The following is an 18,936-nucleotide window of genomic DNA, read 5'->3' on the forward strand; positions in this document are numbered from 1 at the left end:
TCGCTCGGCCACTCAGCTATACCGAACGGAGACGAACGGAACGACGGGACGGCGCGGCGCGCGACGATGAACAGAGAACGAGCGGACAGCCCTTCGTGTTATACCCCCTCGTTCGAATAATTGTCACCTCTTGTCACCGTTCGTTCGTTCGTTTTTTTTTTTCTTTTTAAGAATCTCCCGAGAGCAGAGGATAGTGAACGAGCTCGACTATGGACGATCCTGACGATGACGAGGAAAAAGCGGAGAAATTAGCTCTAGCTGTCGCATGCACGTATGTATATGTATACCGTATATGTATGTATGTATGTACGTGGCCGAAGGTGGTCGGTCGTTTAACGTGCTGAGCGTGAGTTTAAATCGCGAGCTGGTTTCCATGTAACGGAAGCTGTCATTATTGGGAACCGTTGGCCACGACGGATCGGCTTTTCAAGCGTTCATTGTTTCCACGGGGCTCCGTCGCCGCAATTATTTCGATTTTAACACCCTTCTCGGGGCACCGGACAGGTTCTCGAATATACAGGGTGTCCCAAAATGGAAATGGTGGGTTCCTCGGATCATTTGAAGCAGCTTCTTCCTTTACAAAAATGTTCTCCGAGGCACCGTTAACGAGTTATCAACGAAAAACCGTGACCAATAAGAATCGAGTACGGCCGACGCGAGGCGGCCCCAGCCAACCAGCGCGCAAAGCCCGGTTCCGCTCATTGGCTCGGTCGCCTCGCGCCAGTCGAGCTCGCCTCTCATTGGTCACGGTTTTTCGTTGATAACTCGTTAACGGTGCCTCGGAGAAAATTTTTGTAAAGGAAAAAGTTGCTTCGAACGACACGAGGAACCCGTCACTTTCGGACAGCGAGACATTTTCGGGACACCCTGTACGTATGCGCCGGGAGATGTGACGCGACAACGATCGCCCCGTGTCTCCGTTCCTTTTGCATCGCGCGATTCTCTCCGTGGCACGCGTCTCGTTTTTTTCCTTTTTCCCCCCACCTTTGTTTTATAATCGGAGATAGAGAATTCTTGACGGGAGGTCCACAACGTTCCCGCGTCATATTCGCTCGGTTCTCGGAAGGAGACTGTATTCCTCGCCTCTAGTCGTTTTCGTCTGTTTATCGATTATGGCGTGATAAAAATGCGGCGAAATATATTCGCTCGACTCGTCGTTTCGCATCGGAGGAAGCTGTTCTTCTATCCAAGCGGAACGATAATCGATAAACACCCGCGAACGAATCGCTTCTGCGAGCAGCGCGATTTATTGTCTGGCTTGCGAATCATTATGTAAATTCGCACTTTCGCTAATTATTTGATGGAAGCCGTGGAAGAAGCGAAGGATCCCCGGATACGTTTTAGCTGGTCATTAGACAAGAACGGATTTTTATATTTATATAAAATATTTAATATTAATATTTTAATTTTTATATTTTTATATAATTAATTTTTATATTATTAATTTTTTTATTATATTTAATACTTTAATTTTTATATTATTATATCGTTAATATTTTATATTTTATATTATTTTAATAATACCAAGAGAACAGCGTTTCCTTGCATTCTGCGAACTCGAACGTTCCGGAAATACTTTTCGTTTCGTTTTAATCGTGTCACGTACGTCTATCGACTCTTTGTTTAGAGTACACGTAAATATACTCGGTTTATTAACTTCCTGACATAAAAAGATATACAGGATGTCCCAAAAATGTCTCGCAATCCGAAAGTGGCGGGTTCCTCGGGTCATTCGAAGCAACTTTTTCCTTTACAAAAATTTTCTCCGAGGCACCGTTAACGAGTTATTAACGAAAAACAGTGACCTATGAGAGGCGAGCTCGGCTGGCGCGTGGCGACCGAGCCAATGAGCGGAACTGGGCTTCGCGTGCCGGTTGGCTGGGCCGCCTCGCGTCAGCCGTACTCGATTCTTATTGGTCGCTGTTTTTCGTTAATAACTCGTTAACGGCGCCTCGGAGAACATTTTTGTAAAGGAAGAAGTTGCTTCAAATGATCCGAGGTACCCGCTTGATCTACCGGAGGCCTGTTTAATAGAATTTAAAAAATAGAATCTTAAAATTGTTTTCTCATATGTTTTCACAAACGAAATGATTTAATTATGTAATGCATAATTATGTTCATTGAACATGAAGGTAAATATTGACGTAAGAAGATAGCATAACGATTTCAACTAAAAATAAATGAATAAAATCTCTTCATAATTATTTACATGTAAAAGTAATACTTATAATCGTTAAAATCGTAACAGTACCTTTCTCCTGTATCTATTTAAATAATAATAATAATCTAATCTAATAAAAATCGTGCGATGCCTCGATAAATGCAATTTTATTGTTTTCAAAAAAGTGTTGAAATTCAAGGAATATAGTATGGATATCTGTTGATATTTCTCGCGTTTCACAATTCTTAATGCGTTTCTACATTGAACAACCGTTGACGAAACGAACGGCGGTAGGCTGCCGCTTTAATTAAGTAACAACGGTGGATTTATATTGAATTTATATTATCTTGTTCTATATACGAACTATGCACATACTAAGAACACGCTACGGACAGTTTCTCGAATAATAAAAGCGTAACCGCGAGGCGGGGATCGTGTTTTTGACTATGATAATCAGGGTGCACGAGACAAGGGTAGCAACCTAATTTCGCACCATCTACCCTTACACCCGATGCGTATTTTATAACAACTAGATGGATTCTCAAATTTCATCCCGACTTTATATAATGTTACCGTAATTTTTTTCGATGCGGTCTAATCTAATAATCAGCGGACGGATCGCGTTTTTAAGTCGCGTTAAGATTAATTGCTAGTGCGTGGACACAATGTACATAGGGACACTGTTATAAATATATATATATGTATATATTGTTATAAATATTAATATAATTTAAAAAATTATAAGTATTATAAATATATATAATATATATATATTACATACATTATATATTATTATATATTATATATTATATTATATATTATTATATATATATAATATTGTCCTGAAATTATATCGTTGCTGTCCTGTAATGTTTAAAATAGGTATCAACTGTTTCATCAAGACAAACAAAAAGAATAATAAAAGCTTGAAGGGACTTCCGAATTGGATAATTATTTTTTATAAGCTTTCACATTGTTTCCGTTATAAACAATCGCTCTTGCATATTCTTTTCATATGTTCAAATGTTTTATAAAACATTTTATATTATTACGTCGAGAAATTACATTCAGAGACATTGATAAACGACAAATTGTTTAGGGAAGATGAAAATTAAGTGATCCGTATTGTCGCGAGCTAACGTGACCTTGAAATTCTGATTATTTAAATTAGTAGCGTGCGACCGTGTGACTCGTAGGTGATGAAAGATCGAGGGTAGAACGGTAGAAGTACCCACCGGAATCCCGGGCAGAGAAAAATGTGCAGCGATTGCTTTATTATCTCACGCTGATTCCCGACACGTAATATTCCCCGCGTTAAAAGCACACGCAACAGCAAACGCGCTTATGCGAGTTTGTTTCCCGATGGCGACGGCACGGCCCGCGTTCACCGTCGCGTCGCACAGTTTTTCAGGTGAAAAGCGGCAAAAAACATGTAACAACTAAAATTATATATTCAAGCCTTTTACTATATTATTTTATATTACTGGTACAAATATTTTGGTTTAATGTAATATAATATAATTTAGTATAATTACTAGTGCAAATATTTTGGTTTAGTATAATATAATTTAATTTAATATAATTACTAGTACAAATATTTTGATTTAGTATAATGTAATATAATTTGATTTAGTATAATTACTAGTACAAATATATTTTAGTTTAGTATAATATAATTTAATTTAGTATGCAATTATTAAAAAAACGAAATGAAAAATATAACATAACTGAAAAAATGTGAGAGATGAAAAAACAAGTGTCCTGCGACATAATTTCAGTGCACGTTGAGTACAATTGAATTCGGTAAAAATTATTTATCTTCGAAGAACAATATAATCATGAACGACGACATAAATTTAGGATGATTTTGATATGAGCTACTTCGAAGCCGTATAGCCGTGTCTGAAACGAAAATATTATGTATTAATATTATATTATATTTATATATAATATATATATATATATAATAATATAATATAATATATTATTATTATTATATAAAATATATATATAAGAATATAATCATAGTAAATAATAAGCCACACGTTCGATCGACTGTACTAGCGAACAAATTCCGAGGATGTTTTTTAACAATCGACTTCTTCTCCCAGTTCACGGATAAAAACCGACCGCCGTGCGTCGGAAGGAAACGTCGTCATCCGCGTGTTTCGAACAATTCGAACGCCACCGGTACCTGCAAACAGATAAAGAACAGCAGCCGGGATACAAAGCGATCGCGATCGGGCTCTGAAAGCTTGTCAGCTACGACAAAGAGGATTAGCAGTTTTACATAATGACGGATGAGAGTGGGAGGGTCGGATAAGTACGCCTGATCTGTCGGTGGTTGTAGTTTTACGGTAGAAAGGATGGCAGGAATTTTTTTCGAAATTCGAAGGAAATCAGAGGCACGCTGCTCTTTCGTCGATCTTTTTAGAAACCGTTCGGGATGGCCTGGAATCCGTTCAAAACAAGATCTTGAACGTGAACTTGTCATAGTAATTTCTCTCTACACTAAAAATAGTAATCTCTCCTTTGCGATCGTTTTATCTATTTATTTATTCCTTTATTTTATTTATTTATTCATTCCTTTATTTTATTTTATTTTATTTATTCATTCCTTTATTTTATTTATTTATCTATTACTTTATTTTATTTATTTATTTATTTATTTCGTTGGAAATGATGGACTACCACGTGCAGACAATATATATATACATATCCATGACAACAAAAACAACAAAATGACAAAGAATAGAAAGAGTTGCAACCGTTTCTTTACTTTTCCGCTTCGCGCCATCTTGAAAGCTCGTGGATTCTACGTGTAATATTTCCTCGCCAACGCGTTATCCTCCTCAGAATCTAATAAATCTAATTGTAGATCAGCTTTCCGCGCGTATCTCCCGCGAGCAATCGTAAAATAACACAACCGGTCAAGAAATGATAAATATTTCATCGATTCTTTCGCGTTTCTTCCGACACGGTTTTTACAAGAACTTCGTACGATAATTCGAATCCCATTGGCGGTCCTCCGCCAATCGGCAGGCCGGCGTCGATTTGCCTGAAACGCGCTAAAAATTATTACACCGAGATCAGTCGCAACATCGCATCGTGATCCAAAGAGAAGCAAAAACGCGCGCGTTTGTCAAATGAAACGAAAATGAAACGAAGAGAGATTCGTCGCGTCGATAAAAACGAATTCGTTGTTAACAAGCCCCCCAAAAAACGCTATCTCTCCTGGGGCTCGCACATTTTGACAAAGATCTCTTCTTTTTCCATTTCCGCGAAACGTCCATGTTTGCGGCGCGTTGCGACGCGCGACGGTTGCAAAGCCGCGTCTTATCCGCGAGAAGAAGTCCGCAATGTCGACATCGCTCGCAGGGGGCAGTTACAGTTACAGCCGCGGATAGAAATACAGCGCATTTCGCCAACTGTTACGTGAAATGAATGTCGCACGAGCTTCCCAAGAGCCCGCCGCCGCCGTCGCCGCCGCGCCGTTCGACAGAGATATCGAAGGTAATAAAGAGAGGCACATGAAGCAGACATGGCGTCGACATTCTATGGGTTGGCCCGAAGTAGTCGGTTGCCGTTGCCGGTGGAGGAAGAGGAGGCCGAACGGGGAGTTGCTACCTTTATGATATAATGGCATGGAAGCTTGCCATGAAGTTATATACGTTCACCAAGACGTTCTCGCCTAACCCATTGTATATACGGATAAATACGTCCCCGCGTGCAAAACCAGCACCGGCGTCGAAGTATGCGGGAGGCTTGTGGTCTATCTCGCCGACGGTACCTACATGCTCGCGTGCACGTACAATACGTACGTACGTACGTGCGGTGCGTTCCTCTGTATAGCTACACGTACTCGCAGACCACCCAAGGGTACATACACACGAACGGGGACCACTCTAGGAAAAGTGCATCGGTACGAGGCAGGCTATTTACTTTGTGGTGGCCCAGGTATGTAGATACAGCTTTTAATGTCGGAAGGACTAACTTCTACCCCCCCCCCCCCCCCCCACCGAGAAACCGAAGACCGACCGACGGAGACAGTACGGTTCGTAGGCTGGTCGAGAAAAAGAGAAAAAAAGACAATTTTCTAGGTTATCTAATTTCGAGAGAAATATGTATGTATGTATTTACATATTATAATGTCGCGCGGGGAAAACTTTTCTTCGGAATGCTATTTTGATTGAAAACGCGTGTAAATACACAGGCGCAATATGTATGCACGTAGTGTGTATGTATTTATATTTGAAGGTAGTTTTTCTCGAGATCGGACCAAACGATTCGGATATTTACATGGTTTTTGAGATCCTCGATAGATTCGTTTATTCTCCATTAGTTTTTCCTAATTTTTTTTTTATTTATATAGGTAAGGTTAAATTTCGAGAATACATTTTGCAGTTTTATTTTTATTTCGCAGTTTCATCCACGATTTTTCAACCAATTTCGAATTCTTTCTCGGCAATTTGGAGCTTTTGTTTCTGCGTCGATCGATTTTAAAGGAAATTATCGGCGATCGTACAGTCGACCAAGAGATTTACGAAACGCGTTGTCGGAATTTCTGTTGTTCAGTGTCACATGGACGCTGAACGTTAAATGTATAATAATTATAATTAATATAATTGCATATGATATGATAATTGCAATAATGATATATATACATATATATGATAATTGCATATTGCAGTTAATATTATAAAATGCGTTCAGAGATGTTAATGACGTATGATTTTCTTTTTTTATAATTTTTCGCACAGAAAATAACAACAACTTCTTCTCGAGTGTTTAACGTACTCGTTAAGATTATTTCCTTTATTTAAATAATTGTTTTATGCTTTGCGATACTTGCGCATTTTATATTTCGCAAATAGATGAACATATTTGATAACCGTATTTTCATGTGACTTAAATAATATTAATTTTCAAAGAATTAAAATGAATTGAAACGATCGAAGAATAGAATGAAAGTATCTTTTATATTATATAAAATATAATACACAGGATAGAGGTAAATAAATATATGACTTGAGATCATGCGAACGCATTCATAAATATTAAAAATTTACATATATTTTAAATTTATATAAATTTATATATTTACAATATTAGATTTGCGTTGGTCGGGTGCTCCAATTTAACACCGTGAATTAGAATTGGTAGATCGACCATACCCGACCAATTTAACAATATCCGGTAAAAAAGTGAAAGTCCCTCCTTTTTACGTGGAAAAGGTGTTCTTTTGTTTCCTGTCAAACCATACATCTTCACGGTAAGATCCTGTTAAAGCAAATGGACATATGTGTAGAAATCCTGCGGGTGAGTTCAGCCCCAGCTAAGTAAGCGAGATCTCTCTCTCTCTCTCTCTCTCTCTCTCTCTCTCTCTCTCTCTCTCCCTCTCTCTCTCCCTCTCTCAGTTTTGCGTCTATGTGTGCGTGAGGGTAGGGATCACACACCAACACGTCAAAGGAGATTCGTCCGGATAGGTGTATACGTAAACGCATACTGCCTTATACGGGGTGTGCCGTGTCGAAAGTGTCATTCCTGTTGTCGGCTGAATTTATTGCTCTCGGAGTCCCACAGTTAAGAAGTCGAGATATTTTATTGCTATACAACCCAGAAATCCCGAAAATAGCATAAACAATAAAAACATAACCGATATACGCAACCAATGGAACGTATCGTTCAACCATCAATTATTCCCTATCATCTCTCTCTCTCGGTAATTATGATAATTTAATTCCGAACCAAAACTGAAAATTGATTTTCAAAATTTCCTTTATTTTCTATAGGATCCCAATCCATCAACCCAAGAATTAGAAATCGTTATTTCACGGCATAGTTACCTTTTCGTTTGTCGTCCACATCTTTTTTTGAGAAATAGAAATAAGTTTCGCGCGACTTCACGGTCGTACGATCCTTAATTATGTCGTAATATTCATAAATCATTCGTTACACGGCAGGCTAATTCTCGAACACCCTGTATGCATGTAACGCAGGCGCAGGCAGCTGTCACCTTACACCCATGGAGGAGGCATGGGCTGCGGCGGCCATTCTCAACTTATCTCTAGGATCTTTGTAAACATGTCGTGAAATCCGAGTATTCAAGCAGTGGCGTAGATCGAGAGGTGGAAGGACCCGTCAGAGCCTCCTCGAAGTAGGAATTAAAATCTTCAACGAATACGCCCGAGACTGCAACATTGCATGCACATGGTTTCCTCGGCAATGAGTATCGTAGCGGCAACTGTCGCTAAATGGAGCATATTTTTCTTCCCCGCTAATAAAACGACTTCAGGAGGTGCTACCATCCCCCCTGTTTCTTAGTTTTGACCTGCTTAAAATGATCGTTCTTTCATTATTATTCTCTATTGTAAAAACACCCCTTATATCGTCGATTCAACAATTCTAATATACAATGAAAATGATAGAATAGAAATGTAAAACAAAAATCTTAACGTATATTACATCTTCTTATCGCTGTTTTATTGTTTAATATTTCTTTGCAAATTACCGTTGTTATATTTCGAAATTTCTCAATATTAATGTAAATTAAAATTCTAAAAACTATCGAAAATATTTGCTGTCGAGAGTAACTTTTTATAAGTTTGAATATGGCGGAAAAGAACAAATTTTTCTGATATATATATCAGAAAAATTATATTATATTATATATATATATATATATATATATATATATATATATATATATACTCCATTTATGAGTTTATTCCTTATTATATTTATTATATTGTTTAATCGTATTATTAAAAAGCTGTCAACATCACGTTCTGACAATAGGTCAATAAATATCAATATATTATTATTACATGACGTTTCGAAACTGTTGAAGGTTTCGCGCTCGGGACTTGCCAGACAAGAACCACAGCAACGTGAAACATAATACAAGTTGCACCAGCCAGTCCTAAGCTCAGCCATGCGAAGCAGCCAGCGGCTAAGAAACGCGACGTACGAATCAGATTACATCTTACGTTGCTGCTTATCTTTATTCTTCGCTTTACCTCGCTTCAATTCGCTTCATTTCGCTTCAGTGACAACCCTTCGATTGGCATCTTATAACCGGCCGGCTCCCTCCCCCTCCCCCCCGATACGTGCTCGCCCTTCAGAAGGGCTCTACAAAATTTTTAACGGTCGCGGATCTTTTTCACGATTTTGAATACGATTCACTCGTCTTACAAAATGTTTGTTAGTTAAATGAATCTTTTCATTGCTATGTTTTAAAATTACAGGTAGGTAAAAGGTACAAAAAAATGCTTCATATTCGTAGGAATAATTTTAAAAAATTTTATTCTTTACCACGTAAGCTTACATTTAACTGTTTTATCCTGTGTTCGTGTTTAGGATTATATTACTAGATATTAAATATTCCTTAAAATTAATTAACATTTACTCATTGTCGTTTCCGCTCGCTTGTAGAAAGACAGGCGCCTGAGCGCCTTGCGCGACTTGTATTAGTTGAGGTTGAGCTTGTATCGGAGCAGTTTGAATTATGATTGGCTGGTTACTACCACCCTGTACTTGCATACGAATCATTTGAAGTTGTTGAGGTGTTAATTGTATCTGAAAAGAAACACAGGCGTGAACGAAGATAAATTAGTTTGCTAAACGATATAAATAAAATATACGTACAGGTATTTGTTGTATTTCTCCACTGGGTGTTACAATTTGTTGCACTATTTGTATACCACCAGTTTGTGTGGTAGGCGTTTGCTGAGGTTGTTGTAATTGTATGACTTGTTGGCCCGACGTTTGCTGTGGACTTTGTACTGTTACCGTTTGCGTTGTGTTTGCGCTATTGCTTTCCTATATTTCACATAAACGATTAAACGATTCAGAAAATGATTAATACGTTTCTATTGGAAAAGTAAATAATATACCTGTTCTACTGGGCTACCTATATTGATCGTTTGTATCTGTCCTGTAGACGGTTGTACAATTTGTATGGGCTGTGTTGTTGCATTATTACTTTGAACATTTTGATTAGCAGACACCTGCTGCTGCGCTAATTGAAAATAGTAATGTACCTGATCCGAGTTCATAGATGTACGTACAGTACTTTCGCCCTGTGTTTTACTTTGTTTCAACTCATCTCTAGGCACTATATCGATAAGAAAATCAAACTGATCGTACTTGGTTATTGCCATTGCTATATCGTTTCGTTGAAGCGTACGCCTCTTATTATCTTCCGTGTGCACCCACGCCCTTAATGTTAGTTCGTGTATAAAAATCTCCGCTGCTTTAGAGAACAACATAGGAGCTTCTGCGCTAATCATTTTCACATCACCATCTAATTTCATTATTTTCTTTATCCTCGCTAATGGTAATGATTGTGTCTTCAGGTCCATCTGTAAATGCATTCAATTCATTAGTATCGATCGTATAAAATTCACAATATTTATCGAATACTTACAGTAGTAATTTTTTTAATTTCCTCTGTAACCTTTGGCCAAAACTGAGCCAAAGCTTGTTGGGCTTCTGAATTGCCAGGTGATGCAATTTGTAAATCTCCATTAGAATCTCCTTCGACTTCGCTATCTTGGTTGCTGAATAGTTTAAAATAACAGCCGTTATTAATACCATTATTACAATGAAATAGAATATTATTTATTTCACTGGTTTCATAATCTTGTAAACATAATGTACGGCACATCCTTTTAAACTACGTTAACTATATAAATAATTCAAAAAACGTACATAACCTAACAGTGGGAAGGTAAATATTCTTACTTACGCATTCACAAAAAATACCGACATTTTTTATGAGTTAATTTTGAAACGATATAAAACAAAATTTGTTAAACTCTAAATACCATCCTGCAGCTTTTAATTAACACCAATTAACTTACAAATGTTTTAGTTTATTCACAATCACTGGAATTCACAACAGATTTATTGTTTGCATCAGCAAATGTGCTGCCTCCACTTTAGTGACTTTATTTTGCTTTGTAGTTCAATGCATCCATGAAAGATGGCAATAACACATATTTTCTGTAAAGGATATAGACAATGTAATTTCCTGTTTTATCAATATTGTATACATTAGTTACCTACTTTTTCGATTATGTCAACATCATGATGATCAGTCAGTTTACCTTATCCCGGACCCCGGATATAATTAAAGTTTTCATTAAATTACTCCAACAAATGTAGAAACTTGAACAAGGAACAACAAGAAATTATAACGTAAGATTGTTTAAACACTGTACTAACTGCAGTAATGTTGGAAGTGTACTAGAAAGTTACAAATACGACAATTTCTTTCTTTTAAGTGTAGTATGAATTTCTGTAGTATCAACATTTAAAAAATAATAATTTTTCAGTTTGTGCACGGATATACGATATGTATACACTCGGTGTCAGCTAAAAAGGTCACCTAAATTCTCTTCAACAAATCTTTTTATTTATGTATCAAAAAACCATTTTTTACGTGATGTGAATGGTAACCAACAAAAGTGTTTTTCTTTCAAGATAATTTTGTATAACTGAACAAATAATGTATTAACAATATGATAATATGACATTGAAATCACCTTGATCTCTCATCAGTTGTGTAGCAACATATGTTTCTTATATTCAGCTGATTATGTTTGGTAAAATATGCTTCTTCGATAAGTCTTTTAAAAAATGTGTTTGTCATTTCCGCACTGCTATGCAAAATCCCGCTAAAAAATATGCATTCTAACAAAATCTGTTATCCGTGAAAATCTTGCATTTTTATTCTTGCTATCATAAATTACGAAATACATATTTATCTGTTTCAAGTAAGTATACCTAGTATTGGTACTGTATCGATGAATACATTTTTCTATAATCGTACGAGTTTTACGATTCTGTGGTTACGCAAACCAATGTGGACTTGTGACCTAACGAGGAAAACATTGAACTTGTAAGACCAGATACGGTTAATCTAGGTTAATAAGTATTCTATTCTTACTTAGAGAATCTTATGTTGTGTATTAATATTTCGAATTTTTAGAATCTCTGGAAATCTTGAAAATTTTAAATGAATATTACAGATTTTTGTGGAACCTGAAAAAATTATACTAAACGTACGTACATAGTATACACAGTCAGTATAAAAATCTATATGTAATACCCGCTAATTAGAAATTTTCGTAATTTATACAATTATATATGTTTTAAGAGTAAATAGAACGTATAGGTGTGAAAAGTATTAGTTATTAATAAATAATCTTTTTAGATATATTAGAATTTTGTTATACAGTTTAAACTATTATTTAACATTAATTTGGGAAATTTAACATTATATTATATATTAATATTAATATATATTATATTAACATTATATATATAATATAACATTATATTATATTATTTAACATTAATTTTAAAAATCTTAAATTTTTTAATTACTTATTTAGAAAGTGCAACATTTTACCTTAATATATTATCATTTAATATATTACATTTTTACAAAACAATAAAAAATCTTTTCTACATATAATATAATAAATAAATACAAAATGTATTTACAATTTTACAAGTTTCTCTATTTTCTTATTCGTGCATGGCTTTGTATCTGCAGATAGACTGAAAGACAGAATTTAGCACTTCTTTTGCTGTGTGAATGTTAGCGTTGTTTATTCTTACTAAGCTTCCAAATTCTCTGATATAATGATCTACTTCAACATCTTTCGATAAATCTTTCGTTGCCATATATTTATTCGTTAATTGAGAAAGTTTCAATAGATCAGAACTGAAGGCTTCATCCAAGTCAAATAATTCCAAAGCTGGCGGTGGTAATTCTTGAAAACTTGGAGGAAAAACCTGAAAGAACAATTTTTGAATATGGATTCAAGCAATTCTCAGTATAACTGGTACAAATAATAAAAATTTTTACCGATGCTTGCGTAGGTGGCAACGGAGACTCAAAATGTGGTGGAATTAAGCTTAGAGGTTCATGTTTCACATCTAAAACTTCATAAGCTTTTATACAAGCTGGTACCATATTTAAATTTATTGAATACAAGTGATGCTTGAATAATTTCGTATAATCATAAGAATTATCCATCGTGTCCATATCTTGTGTGCATACTTTTGGATTGTCTGCTTGTTGAGTTATGTCAGGCACAAAATTGTATTCCCAAAACTAAATGAATGGTCGTATTATTAATCATCATGAACAATATTACTGTGCGTAGAATTTTTATAAAATTTTTATAACTTACATCTACATCGTCCATTTGATATTCTTTTGTTACAATTTCTTTCGACTCGAAAAAGTCAAATATCATTTCTCTCAATACATCATTTTTTTCTTTCTCAATATACATGTCGGTTAACATTTTCGACGAACCTAAGACAACTAATTTACCACCGCTAGTTTCACTGTAATAATACGCGCAAATGGGTCTGTTCATTGGAACTGCAAGTGATCCACTGGATAATGCAACTACCGACGGCTGTGCCACATTTAAGGTTGCGCCATATGGATACAAATATTTTGTATTTCTAAAAACAGAAGAAAAGAAGTATTAAAAAAAAACTTATTTATCCTTTTCTTTTCTCATAAACAATTAATATTTTAATTTAATAATTTATGTACATGTATTCATCATGATTCCTTGAAAATATTGATTTATTTGACATTCCCTGGGAAATTAAACATTCTTTTGGATGCATTACTTGACTATAGCTCATACGAATTACACTATCTGAAAGATAAATATTAATCAGTGTAATTCATAAAAATTAATTTTATTTAAACCATATCATATTATCAGATACTCTACCGTTGTTCACCATTATACCGAATTCTTCAAGTAAGAAATTCACATTTGTGTTTGATTTATTTTCACCACCTTCGCCAAGCATGACTAAAATGTGGCCAGAAGAATTTAGAAATGTTCGAATGGAATTCATTTCCAATTCTGTGAATTTGTTTTGAGGTCCCGGCAGCACTAATACTTTACATGTTGATAAAGTTTCATCTGTTAATGCATCGTTGTTTCTAAAAATACAGTAAGTTACAAAAACGTTACCCTACCAATTAAAATGAATAAAAAACAGAAAGGACAAAATGCTACAACATACTCAACAAATTTCCATTTTGATTTCAACTTTCTTTGCAACACTTTAAATTCTTCATTCAGCTTTCTCTTGCACTTGGTAGCATCAAAAATAATAACATTCGTATTATTACTACTATCACCACCACTGAAAATTGAGCTCATAATTGAATATTAATTTACTATTGTAAATTTAATAAATACTACCAATCAAATAAATTACGTATTCTGAATTGGCCTATTGCACTAATAAACAACGTGGTTATTCGAACTACAATACATTTGTATTCATTAGCGTTGCCATTAGCAACTATGCTATATCCAGCATTAAAATACATAGAACGTATGTACGTACATAATTTCTACGAATAGTATAAAATTTAATAAGAACAATGAGAATCGTAACATAATTTTTATTTTATAATGTAGTTTTATAATATAGTTATATATATATATTATATTATTATTATTATTATTATTATTATTATTATTATTATATTATATTATATTATATTATATATATAACTATATTATAATATAGTTATCTTTATGATATTCATAATTTATTTCTATTTAATTATTATTTGCAAATTGATTAGAAACCGAACAAATAATTAAATTAGTTTTGTAACTTCCGCATTGTGGTGAATATTTGCTAGCGGAGTTCGCCGATAAATCTCAATAACGTATTTTCTGGAGTCCTGGAATTGAATTATCATTTTAGTGTCACGTACAATATTGCCGATAAATTAAAAGCTTAAAATTTCGTGGGCTCAAACAAAGCATCTACATATATACATTCGTACATAATGCTTTCGTAACATCGAATAATGACTTTGCGAAAATTCTACATACATATTTCTTTTATGCATAGACTCTTACACGGCATTCCGTATTGCGAATTTTCAACGCGCCAAATATAAATTGTTCGGTGACGCGGTTGAAGCGATCAGTGAAAAATATCGGCACTCTTTAAAACATACTATAAATTATAATTTTGATTATTATATGTGTAATCGCAGGTTAAAATTAACGCTTATCCTTGAACGTTACGAACAGGAAGATTGCAACCATACAATTTTTAATTTTACGAATTTAAATAAATGTATATTAGATTTACTGTTTTATAACTTGTTAATCCAATGTATTTCCTATATTAGAATGACAACATAGAAGACAGATGATCATTTTGTTCTTTTTTTCTAAATTTATTAAATTGTTATATCTAGATTTTATTTTACTTATTTTATCGTATAAATAAGTAAATACGAGAACTACGTACGCGTATGCGCATACATAATTATTTATAATAATATAAATATGTAAAGGGTATAATTGTATGATACAGTAATGTATCATTTGCGTAACTCGATAGACGCCTGGGGGTCCTTACCTCCTTCTTCTAATGTACGAATTGAAAAAATTAATTTACTTTAAACGTTCAAAGTATCATCTTTCCATCAAAAAATTATTTATTTACCTACAAAGAGATTCGTGAGTTAGTAAAAATCTCGTGCTAGAAGAAATAAATGGTTAGACAGAAATACAATATGCAATGTCAAAAGTCAAGACGACAAGGAGAAAGAGTCTCCCCCCACCCCTCCGCCCTTCCTCTTCGCTGCTGGCCGGCGAACGGGGATCCTAGTTACGGCAATTGTATGCAGTGTATAAGTTGGCAATCCTGCAAAGTGTATCGCGGTTAACCACTCCAGCTCAAGAAGCAGGAATTTCGATCTTCGCTCGTCATATAAAAGTATCTGCAATAATGAGCGAATCTCAATCGAAGAAAGTCAAGATGGCAAGCTCGTTAACGCAATTAAAGGAATTCACAACAATTGTCGCCGATACTGGTGACTTCCAAGGTGAGTAAACGGAAGAAAAAATTTATTCGGAGCTAACGTGTTCGGGCAAAGGTGAAGATAATTATTGCGAAGCATGACAGAGACAAATATATATATATATATATATATATAATGTATTTGTAACTTTTAATTCTAAAATATTAATAGACATGTTAAAAATATTTTAAAAAATTGATTTATTTCGTGTGGGACTTTCAAATACTATATTTATTTTACGATTGTATGTACTGTTATAAAATACCCTACATTCTATTAGTGGAAAAATACTTGTTTGTCTCTAGATTACGTTATAGACCAGATAGTGGGGAACATTACAAAATCAACCGATGTTACGATCTCATTATTTTTAATAATTACATTTTTAATTATATAATATACTTGTTTGTACAGTGTGCTGGAATAGTCAAAATTCATTAATAATTGATTTTATTTCTTCAGAAACCATTAAAACTTGCTGTCATATTCTATGAATATCAATTTAATGAAAAATACATTTTATGAATTGAATTATACATAATGGTTTTATTACGTAGACTTTATTTTTTTTATTAAATGCAAAATTAATATACATATACTGTTACTGTAATAAACATATATATATAATTACATGATCATAATGTATTATTCATGTGATCTGTGGAATGTCTTCAATGACCTTTAAGATATGAACGCAAATATTTGTCTATGAAATAATGGATTTCTATGTCTCCGAATATAAATTTCACGATAAATCGATGATGCGTATGAATATTATGAATTTTTATGTATTATTTTCAGCAATGGAACAATTTAAACCAGTAGATGCAACTACAAATCCCTCTTTGATACTTGCTGCTGCTGGCCAGAAAAAATATGCACATTTAATTGATAAAGCTGTGCATTACGGGAAGAAAACCGGATCGTAAGTATTTTTTATAATATAATAAATGTCTGTTTAAATATTTTTCAAATATTTAAAATAATTTTCATAATAATTAATTTTTATCTTTCTCTTTGGATTAGTTAGAAGACTTTACTAGAAGAATATATATATATATATATATTATTTTATAATTCATTTATCCTATAACAGCATATATAATTTTACAATAAATTACAGAATTTTTTCTGAAATGACTTGTATCTGAAGATGAAGACAAGATGGCATGCTCTAGTTCAGTAGTTAATTACTACAATTAGTGTTAGAATTTTATTGATTGTTAATTAAAACTTTTATTTAGAAAAAAATACATCACTTTTATTTAGTAGTTGATAGATTTTTTTATAAAATTTATAGCACTTTAGAAGGTGATTTAAGACATTGTAGGAATGACAAAGCAATACGATAAACAATACAAAGCAATGCGATATATAGGAAGAAGTATAAAGGATAATATTTAGACGAAAATGTATTAAATTACATAAGAATTAGTGGTAAGAAGGAGGAATGTTAAAATTTGTAAAGAGAAACAAAAAGGAGAACGTAAATAAAATATATATGAAAAAGAAGCGTTTACCAAATATTATAGTGGTAATGGATAGTCTTTATAATGATTTTATGTATCTAAACGTATTTCAAGTGAATTATGAACTTATAAAGTTACTTATTTGTTTCAGCACTTTGGCAGAACAAGTTGAAGCAGCTTTAGATATTACATGTGTTCTCTTTGGAAAAGAGATTTTAAACATTGTGCCTGGGAGAGTTTCTACAGAAGTAGATGCTAGGCTCTCTTTTAATAAAGAAGCCAGCATTGAAAAAGCAAAGAAGTTAATTAGTTTGTACGAAGAACTTGGCGTAAACAAAGATCGTGTGTTGATTAAACTTGCGTCTACTTGGGAAGGTATTCAAGCGGCAAAGTAAGCACAAAAGTTTACCATCAACAGAATTAATTGAAATACAAATTTATGAAATGTTTCAACTTTTGTAGCGAATTGGAAGAGAAATATGGAATTCATTGTAATTTAACACTTCTATTTTCTTTTGCGCAAGCAGTAGCATGTGCGGAAGCAGGTGTTACTCTCATATCACCATTTGTTGGTAGAATCTTGGATTGGTGAGATACCACAAATTTAAATATGAAGCATTGATAAATAATTTTTGATGTAAATTTACACTTCAACGTAAAGATACATATAGTGAAATCAATTTTCAGGTATGTAGCGAACACAGATAAGAAATCATACGAAGCTAAAGCAGATCCAGGTGTTGTATCTGTAACTAAAATTTATAATTATTACAAAAAGTTTGGATACAAAACTGTTGTTATGGGAGCTTCGTTTAGAAATGTTGGTGAGTGTCTTGTCTTCGTAAAAATATTTCAAACATTAATTACACATACAAGTAATGTGTTGCACAATTCTTAACCTTTAGGTGAAATTAAAGAACTGGCCGGTTGCGATTTCTTAACCATTAGCCCGAAATTGTTGGAAGATTTAGAAAAGAGTAATGAACCGATCCGTAAAGCACTTTCGGTTGAATCGGCTAAGAAAAGCGATCTTCAAAAGATAAGTTTGGATGAAGCTGAGTTCAGGTGGCTTCTTAATGAAGATCAAATGGCGTCTGACAAATTAAGCGATGGTATTCGCAAGTTTGCAGTAGACGTTCGCAAATTGGAAAAATTACTACAAGAAAAGATACAGTCTTAAGTAAGAACAAAAATCTTTCCATATTTATAATGTGAACATTTGATTGTAAATAATAATGATGCAAAATATTAATTATTTTAAAATAACTGTTGTCAATGTATAATACATTCAATATTTTAAATCTTTAAAATAACACATGAACAATGTGGAAAATTTGTATAAAAATCATATTTTTGTTATGAAAATTATATTTTTTAATAACATGGTGTTACGTAAATATAAATTTTCAATCTCTCAAAAA

General features: G+C 33.8%; 3 protein-coding genes and 1 long non-coding RNA gene across 6 annotated transcripts in view; 2 read left to right on the forward strand and 2 right to left on the reverse strand.

The window, feature by feature from the left end:
• Positions 1-8,735, forward strand: part of LOC117221252 (uncharacterized) — a 9,405-nt gene extending 670 nt beyond the window's left edge. Inside the window, exons 2-3 of one of the 2 annotated variants that reach the window (XR_004490461.2) lie at positions 172-6,118; positions 8,161-8,735. This is a non-coding gene — a long non-coding RNA (uncharacterized LOC117221252). Of the gene's footprint in view, positions 1-171 lie in introns of both variants that reach the window. The other variant, XR_013034938.1, reaches the window with a different exon arrangement.
• A 704-nt stretch (positions 8,736-9,439) lies between these two features.
• Nf-YC (nuclear factor Y-box C) lies at positions 9,440-11,167 on the reverse strand. 2 transcript variants are annotated; one of them, XM_033472050.2, is made up of 5 exons: positions 11,026-11,167; positions 10,590-10,722; positions 10,057-10,524; positions 9,809-9,982; positions 9,440-9,739 (listed from the first exon to the last, which is right to left on the reverse strand). In XM_033472050.2, the coding sequence occupies exons 3-5, from the start codon at positions 10,522-10,524 to the stop codon at positions 9,566-9,568; spliced, it is 816 nt and encodes a 271-aa protein (XP_033327941.1). In that variant the 5' UTR covers positions 10,590-10,722; positions 11,026-11,167; the 3' UTR covers positions 9,440-9,565. The 2 variants fall into 2 exon arrangements, with proteins under 2 accessions (XP_033327941.1, XP_033327940.1); XM_033472049.2 differs by having other exon boundaries at positions 10,911-11,109.
• A 1,405-nt stretch (positions 11,168-12,572) lies between these two features.
• On the reverse strand, positions 12,573-14,641 carry IFT52 (intraflagellar transport 52). Its single transcript, XM_033471887.2, has 6 exons — positions 14,234-14,641; positions 13,933-14,150; positions 13,746-13,854; positions 13,369-13,651; positions 13,041-13,289; positions 12,573-12,967 (listed from the first exon to the last, which is right to left on the reverse strand). The coding sequence occupies exons 1-6, from the start codon at positions 14,371-14,373 to the stop codon at positions 12,698-12,700; spliced, it is 1,269 nt and encodes a 422-aa protein (XP_033327778.1). The 5' UTR covers positions 14,374-14,641; the 3' UTR covers positions 12,573-12,697.
• A 1,317-nt stretch (positions 14,642-15,958) lies between these two features.
• Taldo (transaldolase) lies at positions 15,959-18,936 on the forward strand. The gene is made up of 6 exons (XM_076526850.1): positions 15,959-16,070; positions 16,848-16,971; positions 17,667-17,906; positions 17,978-18,103; positions 18,203-18,339; positions 18,421-18,936. The coding sequence occupies exons 1-6, from the start codon at positions 15,974-15,976 to the stop codon at positions 18,693-18,695; spliced, it is 999 nt and encodes a 332-aa protein (XP_076382965.1). The 5' UTR covers positions 15,959-15,973; the 3' UTR covers positions 18,696-18,936.

Source organism: Megalopta genalis, chromosome 16, assembly GCF_051020955.1.
Source record: "Megalopta genalis isolate 19385.01 chromosome 16, iyMegGena1_principal, whole genome shotgun sequence".
Classification (NCBI taxonomy): Eukaryota; Metazoa; Arthropoda; class Insecta; order Hymenoptera; family Halictidae; genus Megalopta; species Megalopta genalis.